Source organism: Pavona decussata, unplaced genomic scaffold (assembly GCF_977016875.1).
Source record: "Pavona decussata unplaced genomic scaffold, jaPavDecu1.1 SCAFFOLD_223, whole genome shotgun sequence".
Lineage (NCBI taxonomy): Eukaryota > Metazoa > Cnidaria > Anthozoa > Scleractinia > Agariciidae > Pavona > Pavona decussata.
Window position 1 is genome coordinate 3498087 of NW_028145628.1, and position 11863 is coordinate 3509949.

An 11863-nucleotide genomic window follows, 5' to 3' on the forward strand; every position below is an offset into this window, starting at 1 on the left:
GAATAGTAAGTTTGTTTACAAGTTCATCTAAAGACAATTCTTTCTGAAGGTGTTTAGAGGAGTAGATATTGTTTGGGAATGACCAAGATGATGAGTAAATCTAGCCTGCGTCTTTCGGGGTCTGAGAGCGCATCAATGCTGTATACAAATATTACGATGGCAACTGCATATGTGTTATACTCTTTATCTTTAATTAGCATAATTGCCATTAGCAAAGCTAATCTGGCAATGGAGCGGCCAGCGGACGCACAATAGGTTAAATTATACATGCAGAACATATAAAGAACTAATAAATTCCGAGTAAGAGCCAGACTTGACGATGTCAGGTGGTGATGCATTCCATGCTGGGATTGATCTTACATAAAATGAGTGTTTGTAAGCATCGACTGAAGAGAACTCTGATTTACAGGTTTGACTCTCTTTCTCTTAGAGGAGAAGAGCCCACGCAAGGCAAATGTTTGGAAAAATATCCCAGTTCACTGAGTCATAATCATAACTGACAAACAAAAACAAGAAGATATTCAATACCTTTATTAAATAAAAATGTAAATCATAACAATAAAAAATAAATTCTTTTTAATACCAGAAGCAAAGTTTTATTTGCACTGATTTTTTTCTCGATCTCCTCGACAGCCAAGTATGCATAGTTTAATTAAGGCAGCATTTGATAACATACACATGTTAAATAATGTTTTAGCATTTATTTACACTGTACATATGCATACATTAAATAAGATTAACTAAAAATAAACGGAATTGTTCATTTTTGCCAACTTTAAGCTGGTTTCCCACGTACTTGTGGTCAACTAAAAACGAAGAGTTTGACTCATGCAGATGTTTGGGAAAAGCAAGAGGTAATGTATGTGTTTGTTAACTTCTTTGGCAAATTGGATGAAAAATTTTTAATCACAAATATTTGTCTGAGGATGTTCACTACCAGAGTGAAAAATTCCATCACTTTGTCATTTTAAATAGTTAAGAAATTAACATTTTAAATTAGCTACACACCACCAGAATTATTTTGTGTTATCTAAATGATGGCTGTTGGACCACTGTCTTGTTTAATACAAAACTTGTAACTCTCTCCAGAAGTTCTATGGTAGGACTAGTGAGAGGATACTTGGCAGGAAGCTTCTTCTTTACAAGATCCTTTCTAATGTAGTATCTACAAAGGTGAAAAAATTACAACATCAGAAGTATGTAGAAGACCACTTAGTTTTTATGACCATTACAACACTGTAATTAATAAAAAATGTAAAGTTGTATTTTGAGCTTGATAATATTAATAATGATAATGATAACTGAATCATCCTCTCGTAGACTTTCTCAAAGTTGCTCGCTCACTTCTCATTGAATAGACCTGGCGCTCCGCGCTCACTTGCCGGAATTTTGCCCGCTCTCTAAGCTCAACTTGTTAGCAAGTCTAATCCGCTCGCTGCCAGGGGATTTCCAGGAATAATGGCAGAAACAGAAAGAAGTATTTGAAATGATACATTAAAAATTAGATGAGAATCCCAACTGGCCAGAGGCAGAGGAGTTGAACTTGGGGCTACAGAGAAAAACTCCAGTTAGTAGTCAACACTGGACCTCCAGATTACAAGCACCATGCTCTAATGTCTTGCCCACAATGCCTCCTTAAGTGGGCCACTCCCAGTTTCTGCAGCATGAAGCAACTACCAATATTGCTATTCCCCCCTGGATGGGTTACTAGTCCAAACCAGGGTTACCCCCCAGCAGTATGTTGCCGGTAAACATTTATATGTAAGTACACTGCTAGGTGAAGATTGAGAGACAATAATTATGGTGTAAAGTTTGTTGTCTAAGAAAACAACATGACAATGCTGTGATGTTGAAAACTGACATAATTTTCAAAACTCCATTGAAATTACAAAAAATATACTGGTCATACGTGATGTAGATTGACTGCAATCTCAAACTGAAATATGAATCACACCATTTTTGGTTTCCCTTCAAAATTAAAGATATTTATAGGCAAACTATTAATACTGGAAATTAAAACAATATTATCTTCATTACCTAAATTCTTCAGCATATCCTACTCGTATGAAATTTGCCACAACTGCGCTGTATTCCAGGAAGTTCTTCAGTACGTACAGCTGTCGGTAAAGCAGAACTGCATTGGCTGGAGATAGATACTTAGCAGTTGATGACACTAATGAAGTTACTCTGTCCATAACTCGCTGGACGAAAGGCTTCTGAAAATTCAAAGATGGAAATCAAAGTTAAATCTTAAAATACTCGTCACTGTTAATTTCCAAACATAAGCACCCCTTGAAAATTAATATCAATGGGGAACTTTTCTTTGTGTCGCACTACTGTACAAACCCTGATTAACATACATTCAACCCAAGATGCCCAAAAATTTTTAAACTCACAGTTTGTTCTTGAGCTTCAAGGATCTTCATAAGCCAGAAAATGTTTAGAACATTATCCTCCAATGCAAAGCAATTGGCCTGTAGTGAATACCAAAATATTAATACTTTGCAACTGAAGAAACTCACAATGTGATGGTATATTTAAGCATGGTAAACGGATGAGAATAATGTATTTTTCAGTCAGTCACACAGGCATACCCAACTGGTCTGTTTCTTTTTCCAAGTAACTGACTGTGCCATATATTGACTGAATAATACATCATTCTTACAATAACAGAAAAGCTCGAGATTACTAGTGGCAAATGGTAACCTTGTGACTTTGTGAGATGGTATGACTAGCATTTTTTTCCACTGGCCTGAGACTTTCTTACCATTGGAGAAAAAATCAAGACTCCAAAACAGCTTTTGTGAACACAAACCATGACTGCAAGGCTCATCAAGTTTGATGAAAATAATTAATTATTGTGGGTCATGTACATTGTAAAAGACCATTTACCATCTGCTAAATTGCAAAATATAATAATATTTGTCTCAGAACTCATTTTTGCAAATTAATTTGTTGAGATATAAATGGAAAACAGAATCAGAAGACAGTTCTAACTTTCTGTTCACACTGACAGTTGCGGATTAAGATGCTTTTGCCTCAAGTCACAGGGACATCAAGAGAATCATAGGACTTAAGCCAGAGAATTGCCAGTAATTCTAATGATAAAAATAGCCTGTACAGTAGTTTAATGAAACTAACCTGATGAACCACACAAATCAGTTCAAACAGAAGGGATGTGGCACTGTCTAAAATTTCTGTCCCTAATTTATTGGTCTACAAAATAATGACATTAGAAAACAACAAAAGATAAAAATTAGTACCAACAGCAAGTTATGTACATGTATGCACCAAACCATATGCATGTATTAATGAATTGTACACTGCATTTCGCACATGTCTACAATTCTATCAGCTCCCATAACACCACCATCACCATCACCAACATGTAACACCATCGCTATCTGAAGATCACTGTTGCGAAGCTGCAATTACTTCTGCCATCACCAATGCCATCAACATCAAGATCGGCAATGCTATTATCACCAGCACTACATACCATCACCACCTTCAACATTACAATTACCATCGCCATGACTGCCATCATACTACTACCATCTACCACCAGCAATTATTAATACAATACTACTCCCATGGGGAGGGGAGAGGAGGCCTCCCTATAATGGACTATACAGGGAGGCTCCGCCCAAAAGGGAGTGCCTTTTTCAGTCTGGAGTTATATAAAAGGGTACGGATTTCATGAGCCAAAGTATAGACAAGGACGGGAAAAACTGTCATTTAGGTATTTAAAAGTGCCTTTCAAAATATCTGGAACAGACCATTTTGCCCGCTCATTTCAGGCTAGTAAGCACACCTATTTTTTTAAATTTACTTTTATTATTGCCTGCTGCTTAATGGAAGTACATGTACTTAATATGAGATAACTTTTTTTTGCGTCAGTATGACTCAGCGATAATTTCATTTTGTGTCAGAATAGAATATGCTGAGTCAATGATGCAAAAACGCAGCCTAGATTGAACACTGATTACATATGCATTTTTTTCTCTTTTCTTTCTTCAGTCAAGTGTTTTTAACATGAGCCCATGGCTCCGGAGACTGGGTGACAACACCCCACGTTTTGCATTAAATAAAGTTCTACCTTATACCCATACACATTGCTGTGTGTACTCCTTCTAGCATCAATCACATTTCTTTTAACTTTCATCGATCAACGTTACCTCATCATGCCCAGCACCAATTGTGAACATCTTTCTATCAGCTCCAGATAATAACAGCTGTGCTGCAGGGGAGATATTAGGCACCCCAGCTGAGTGTGCTGTGGTTAATGGATGAATGATGAGTGTCTTCAATAGATCTTTGATTGAACGTCCCCTGAAAATCAAAAGTTAGGAAGTGAGATTTGTGGCACAGTTACGAAGAGTCCTAAATCTTCAAAAACTCACTTGTGATCTTTGACGACCATCAGTCGTGTAGAGAGGATATCTGTCTCCTGAAACAGACAGACAAATGTCTGTAACAGCACAACAACAAAGCTGAGAACAAACAAAAGAAGCAAAATTAAACGTTAGTGAAAATACGTAATCTTAGAAATCCAGCAGGGAATGAATAGGAGTATTACTACTACTCTCGCTCTCCCATTCCCACTCTGGATGGATGCTATTCCATCACAGGATATCCAGCATAAAATGATGATGCTAGTTTATCACAGGATACCGAGCATGAAATGACAGCAAGCCCATCGCAGGATTCACTACCCACCCCCCCCCCCCCTCACACCTGCCAACCCCTGGCTGGGATACTAGTCCATCATAGGGGCTAATGTTTTGGATTGCTATAGTTAAAATTGCTATTGCTATAGTTAAAATTCCATTAAATTTAGTTTCTTTTTCATTTCACCTCAATGTCACCATTTAATAAACAAATTAACAACACCATTACAAAGTGGAAGTTGGGTGCCTGAAACGTCCAGGTGCTTCCACTTTTGGCAGCCAGCTCCTAGATCAATGGAGACCGCTCCCATGGCTGGCAAATCCTGACAACCCAGCCATGAGTTCCCATGCAGTAAAGAAGACAGGCAGCCATCACACTGTTAAAAACAGTGGAAAAGGGAGGAGAGGGTGGAGTCTTTTATGAAGTGCAAACATGCTCAACAAATGCTCGATCTTCCTACTACAAAACACCCTTAAATTCAAGAGCACGTGGAATCCTGGCGCATACACATACGTAAACACCACTGACCACAACTGGCACACTGGCACTCTTTGTTGCTAACTCCATTAAATTGCATTTAAACAGTTAGTGTTTGGTCAAACTTACTCCAGCTCATCTTCTCTGTTGCTTCCTTTCTTCCGGGATGAACGACTGGGAGAATTGGACATATATCTCTGAAGTTGACCCACCATAAATAGGAAGAGGTCTGGGGACTAGACAATAATAATATTGAATTAGCAAGCACTCCAATAACACAGGTACGTTAAAAAAATCAACGATACCTTCCAGAAATACTTCTTGAGATTAAAGCTTTTTTCTGCTGCTGTCAGAAGCTCCTGAATGAGAATGAACGTCTTCTCCATCATGTGAGATTGCAGAATTTCTGTTTTTAGCTGGTTAAACAGATGCAACAGCTGTGAACTGAAAACATAACAAATTTCAAATTCAAGTGAGCACTGCAAGCGGTAAAACCTAATCTTTGCTGATGCTGATTGACATGAATTCACCAGGGTGGGACAAAAAGACTGTTTAAATGAAAGTAACCGAAAGCCATGCCCCAATATACACAGTTAGTAATATATAGCTCGATATGAGCACTGTAGTAACCATCTACTATTATTTTTTTATAATATAACAGTAGCACATTGCTCAGTATTTAAATGAGCCCTTTAAAACTTTAATCATGACTCAAAAGCCTGCTCTTTGAAGTCTCGTGGTTCTTATAGGTTGGCTTCTACAGTGATGCAGGAGACTTACGCTTTTTTGCCTCGTCTCCCGCTCTCCTGCTTTGGTACGTAAATCTCCCACTTTTTACATCCACTATAAATATTGAATACTTAGTAAAAAATAAAACAGACTTCCTCCTTGTCTTTTTGTGTCACACTCCCACTAGTTAAGATCGAAAGCGGATTGCGCCTTTCTTGCTTCCATCTCAAGTGAGCTTATGTGTCAGATGACAACAGTCAAATTATTGTTAATATTACTAACAAAAGGTGCAGTTATTGTGAACAGTTTTCATGGTCTTATAAACAAAAGTTCAGTTATTTTCTTACTATCCTATATTAAGCCAGTTTACTTTAAAGGCCAAATTTAACAAGACAAAGTGACAATTACTGAAAAAAAGTTGAAGTTATCTTTGCTTTCCAATTCACGCTGCCATCCTATGCTGCTTCTCTTTTTCCATCGCCTTCCATTGTTACAACAGTTATAAAGTTAATAAGAGCAATATTTCATGGCCAGTTCATATTTAACAGGATTCCACTGTATTTGCGAATGAGAAAACAGCTTACTCACAACAGCAATTTAAGAAGACCAGGGTTACTTTACTAACTTAAGTCAGAGAGAGTTATGTCTGCTAGAGATATGTCCAGAAATGCATGCTAATGAGATGCATCAACTGTATGATAGACATCACAAAGTGTCCCCTACCCTAAATTCTAACCAAAACACAAATAATTCTGTCAAACATGAAGTCATATGAAAATGACAAAAAGGTCTGTCTTATATAAAGTACCCAAAATCAGGGTTAGGAGCATTTCTGGACATAAGTGGTTTGCTAGGGCATTAAATCTTTAGCCTGCATGCAAGCAGATGTCTCTGTTTCAGTTTGCGTCACCAGAAAGGAGAAGTCTGCTTTTCTGTGTGAAGCAAAGGAAATAGCAGACACCTTCATGCAAGTCATTAATCTTGGGAGAAGTTTCTTCTGTAATACCCATGAACAAACTAACAGGACAGCTCTTGGAGGATTAGGTTTCTACCTTAAGTTTCTGGGACTTATTTTTCTTTTTTCCACTTTCTTTTGTGCCACAAAAAACTTACTTGTCAACCTTGTTAGAAGGAGATGTGGGTGGTGTGCTTGACGAAGAACCTTTTCTGCCAAAATGAAGAGTAGATTTCTGCAGAAAAGTCCACAAACATACAGAAAATGGTCAGTCCTTACATCTTGACATGTATATACAAAGTGGGGAGTCTCATTGACCCCACGAGACAATAATCTACACCCAAGATTTTAAACCTACATGTACAAAGTTTTGCATATGTGGTACACCTTCCAAGTACACTCACCAAAATGCAGTTATTCCAAGTGCTTCTAAGGTGCATAAACATTGGAGAATTTTCTGTAAGAATGTATAGATGAAGTTCTCTTATATCAACTTTTTTGGCAGTGGAGCCATTGCTGTCATTATCTGAATTGTCCAAATCTCCAAGACGGTCTGATTCATTACTATCACTACGGAAACGACTTCCTTCATAAGGGGAGGGTGCCCTGGGAGATGTCGCTCTATAGTGACCAGAGAAGTCAGCAGATTTCTGTCTTTGGAAACTATTTGACGAGTGTTGATAAGACAGAGCTTCAAGTTCTGTACTACTAGAGCTGGAGTCTAAGTCAAGATCTTCCTTGTCACTGCTTCGTTTTTGTTGCCGTGGTGTAGTAGGTCCTTTCCTCCGCCATTGATCCACACTTCCTGCTCTGTATCTGTGACTTGAATTAGATTGCGTGACCCCAGATTCATGACCTGGCGGGGGAGGTGGAAGGGGGCGTCGGCAGTTCGGTGACCCAGGATTATCCTTCACATTACCGGTCGATCCTAAATATCCCCTCTCAACACCATGTTTTATGTTTCGTAGATCAGGATCTGATGCACTTAAATGACGTCTGTCAGTCTGTAGTGATAGATGCTGTGTTATGCAAGGCTGACTCTCAACTTGAGCCATTGATCTTTTAGGTCGAAGTACTGGGGAATTGCTACCACCTTGTTCTACAGCCTCAAGTCTCATTACTGGGGAAGTACTGAGGATTGATGCTTGGATAGCTAGCTTAGATGATAAGCTACTCTCACTAAAGGGAACGGTTACCGATGGACTTGAGGTCATTAGCTTACAACTTGTTTTGTACTCCAGCCGAATATGCTGGTTTTTTGTTTTCAAGTCTCCACCAAGAAACTCAGCAACATCATGAATCTGAAAAAAATAAAATAAATAAATAAAATAAATAAACAGAATTGATAGTTTAAGAGTGCTGGGTTAGGTCTGAGGTCCTTCCTAAATGGATATAGTTTCAAAAATTTGAAATTTTTGCCATTCACATTCATTCATTGTGCTGGGGAGGTGGGCACTGATGCAGTATCAAACAGGCATCCATAAAAATGACAGAGGTTTCAGTATTTCACTGCTTTACTTTAAGTCACTGCTTTTGTCTCTGTCCCCCCCCCCCCCCCACCGACCCCCGCCCCCTCCACCCCTCTCCCCGGCCCCCGTAATGAACCCAGCTTTGATGTTTTCAGATTCCACTGTGAAAACTGTTTTCAAAAGTATGTGAAGTATGCAGCTTAATTTAAGCAAACCATTGAGTGTTGTAGGCGCATGACTAAAAGTGGAAAATTTATGAAGATAATTTTTTGCTTTCAAAGAGCAATAAAAAGAATAAAACGCAACTGCAGAAACTTGACATTGCAAACCAATATCATGCCAGCTGAAATACCTACTGACATCATTTCCCTGGGGACCACGACATAAACACCGGCTATTTGTATTTAAATGCATGACTGATGACGTTTGTAAATTTAGCCAGAGCATGGCCATTAACACAATCAACAGGAATTGATATGGCAACAGAAGAAGCTAGAAGGAAGGTATCAACAAATATCTGAAGCTGCTAAGGGCAACCTGGTGTCAAAAAATTTTTTGGAAATATATTTTTACAATCCCAGTTTCAAGAACCAAATAAACTTTCGTTATGCTAATTGTCATGAGCCTATATATTCCACGCCTAATTGCTTGATTTCCATACAAAATGCTCCTTTAGATGAATAGTTTATTAATTGTAAAATGATAAAATGATTTCTATCAGAGAAATAAGACAACAACCAAATGTAATTTGCGATTTTCGAGAAAAAATATCATTTACACTCGCCTGTACAGTGGGTGTATATATAACTGCCTGGTAAATCATAACACAGGTGTCAGATCGCAGATCTAAATAAACTGAACATGATAAGTTAAACTCGAGAGTCTCATGTAAAACTCACCAGCTCGATCGACGTAACGCGAGCTAGATCCACCTTGATTTTTATATCTTTAGCGTTTCTTGGCGGATTCTCGGTGATGTATAGCATTTCATCGCCCAGAACCGCAAACTGAAACGTTCTGTAAAAACCCTCCGCCACTATAACACAGGGCTCGATCACTCGGACGCCTTCATAGCGATCTTGAGGTAAAGTTCGCTTCAGAAAGCTGTATACTTTCTGGTGCTTTTGTACCCCATCCTCTAAACTAGAACCTGCCATTAAGGCAACCCCCAAAACACCGAAATTAGCGGAGACTTTCGACAAATTTCACGGTGCTCCTTTCCGCTCAAGCCATAACGCTTTAACACGCGCGCGCTGTCTCCATTATGTTACAATGGCGCGCACGTCATTTGAGTTAACCAATGGGAAACGGCGAAATGTTCAAGCGTCGCGCGCGGAGTTGTCTCGCGCAAGATACTTCACGCAAGAGTTCAGATGCGTGTTTTTCATGACATCAGGGAAAGTACGAATAAAAGGAACTGCATGCTTTAGCCCGAAGCGTGAGCACTTTACATTCAGACATTAATTAACCACATTCATTTAAATTACAATGGTTGACGAACAGCTGTCGACGAGAGCTCAAACTTTCCGTGCTGGTCACGTGAACACGCTCGGCTGAGTGCTATATATTTCTTCAAAATATTTTCAGATGTGTGAAAATGTTTTAAAAACGTTTAATACAAATTATTGTCTGTGATGTGAACTGAGAGCGCTGCACTCGGAGAGAAAAATAAAATAGGACGAGCGAGCAAGTTTTCCTTTCTCCTATAACAAGAAATTAATGCATCATCCATAAAACCCACACCCTCCCCGCAGGCACTTACAGGTGAAAATTTGATCCGCGACAAAATTTGCGTATATTTGTCCAACGTTTAGCAACCTATTTACACGCTAGTCCGTAAGGATTGGAGGGTGCTTTGGATTCAGAATTACACCTGATTTTTATGTTATTTATTTAATTGTTATTATTATTATTATTATTATTATTATTATTATTATTATTATTATTATTATTATTATTGTTGTTGTCGTTGTTGCTGTTGTTGTTGTTATTATTATTATTTATATTATTACATTTAGGAGAGAGAAACTCGACTTTTGTTTGGGTCAAGTACCGGAAATGCGTCGTGGACTCGTCCAGCGCACGTTTTTTTCCCCACGTGCAAAGAAGTGTCCCTTTGAAGCCCCGTATTCGTGCTGTGTGTTCTAACCTCTGCTCCAAGTTTACTGCAATGTTGTTTCGAAATTTCATAGCTCTAACACAACGAAGCTTGATCAGGAATCGAACTCGTTTACTGGAAAGTCCTTTATTCCAGCTACAAAGAAGCGAATATGGCGCGTGTTATCGTCCTGTGAAATTCCATCGATGAGAGAGAGTTTGCTAGAAAACAAACTAGTTCGATACCCATGACAAACATTCGAACGCACTCAATAATCCTTGATTACTCCTAGTTACTATTATTATTATTATTATTATTATTATTATTATTATTATTATTATTATTATTATTTATTAGCAAAAAAGAAATCGTAATACTCGCGAACTATTTTACACAGAACATGAACAAGATTATTTTGTACTGAGTATAGCGATTCGATTACCCCTACTCCAAGATAGAGGAAAGAGTATGGCGATTCGCTAATTTTACGTCACTACGATGTTTAGCCTACTGTAGATATATGTGGGCAAGAAGGGACACCAGGCTTCAGACTTCCTTAGCCAGTCTTAAACTAACCTTTTAACGTTAACCGCGACATATTGGAATTGTGCGAACACAGCTAGTTTTCAATTTGTCAGTCGTACTGCAATTCATCAAATACTCGCCCTTTTTTGCGTGAATTAGTCCTAAAGGATAGCAGCAAAGCATCGCTTAACGAATAATCCTACATAATAAACTCTCTATTAACCTGAAAAAGTAAACGGTTGTTTAATCTTATGAAAAAAGAAAAGGGTCACCATTTTGCGGTGGGCGTGAAAGGAAGATTGCCTGGTTCTGCAGGAGGTACAAATAGCCGATAGCAGGGTGCTTTGTAAATCACAGGCCACCGGTAAAATATTTATTTATGGCTGATTTGATCCAGGTGAAAAGGAGCATTTATATTCGTTATTAAGCTAGCGTCACGCGAGGTGCGAAACTTTGTTATAGGAACCGTACTATAGGATCGGGTCCATGTCATTAGGCAACCGATTTCGTTTGTGTTTTCGAAAGAGTAATGGAACGAAAACTGTTTTGTATAAAGTCAATTATTATTCTCCATGGCCCAGTAATTGTCTGACAAGTTTGGGGAAATTGCTTTTTTAGAAAAGTCTTTTTTTCGTTGTAGTTCGCGCGCTTGCCAACAGAGATGTGCACCGCTGTCTTTGTTTAACGAGGGTGACACTTAACACTCTGTTACGACTGACAACTCTGTGGCCCTCAGATTCCGGATCGAATTGGAATTTGGTAATGTTGCTCTCGGAGCAAGGACGAGAACCAACAACAAATTCAGCCCACTTATGACGCCGAGTCCGGGAATCGAACCCGGGCCACATTGATGGGAGGCGAGTGCTCTCACCACTGCATCATCCGTGCTCCTCAGGACTGCAAACGGTTGGGAATGAGAATTCTACATGATGGAACGGC

At 38.8% G+C, this 11863-nt stretch overlaps 1 protein-coding gene and 1 pseudogene across 2 annotated transcripts in view; both read right to left on the minus strand.

Annotated features, from left to right (window-relative positions):
* Window positions 1-11863, minus strand: part of LOC146459222 (thioredoxin reductase 1, cytoplasmic-like) — a 66596-nt pseudogene that overhangs the window by 19980 nt on the left and 34753 nt on the right. The gene's annotated exons all lie outside the window — the stretch shown is intronic.
* LOC146459224 (uncharacterized protein C12orf56-like) lies at window positions 509-9578 on the minus strand. The gene is made up of 11 exons (XM_085089924.1): window positions 9201-9578; window positions 7237-8133; window positions 6991-7067; window positions 5454-5592; window positions 5278-5384; window positions 4404-4493; window positions 4179-4332; window positions 3142-3216; window positions 2397-2474; window positions 2038-2216; window positions 509-1165 (listed from the first exon to the last, which is right to left on the minus strand). Exons 1-11 carry the CDS (start codon window positions 9456-9458, stop codon window positions 1027-1029), a joined length of 2193 nt encoding a protein of 730 aa, XP_084946050.1. The 5' UTR covers window positions 9459-9578; the 3' UTR covers window positions 509-1026.

Coding starts and splice junctions, on each gene's coding strand:
- LOC146459224 (XM_085089924.1), bottom strand. CDS start 9,458: ATGGCAGGTTCTAGTTTAGAGGATGGGGTACAAAAGCACCAGAAAGTA. Junction 4,333..4,403: donor ATGGTCGTCAAAGATCACAA/GTGAGTTTTTGA, acceptor TTTGATTTTCAG/GGGACGTTCAATCAAAGATC. Junction 2,475..3,141: donor TGATTTGTGTGGTTCATCAG/GTTAGTTTCATT, acceptor TATTCACTACAG/GCCAATTGCTTTGCATTGGA.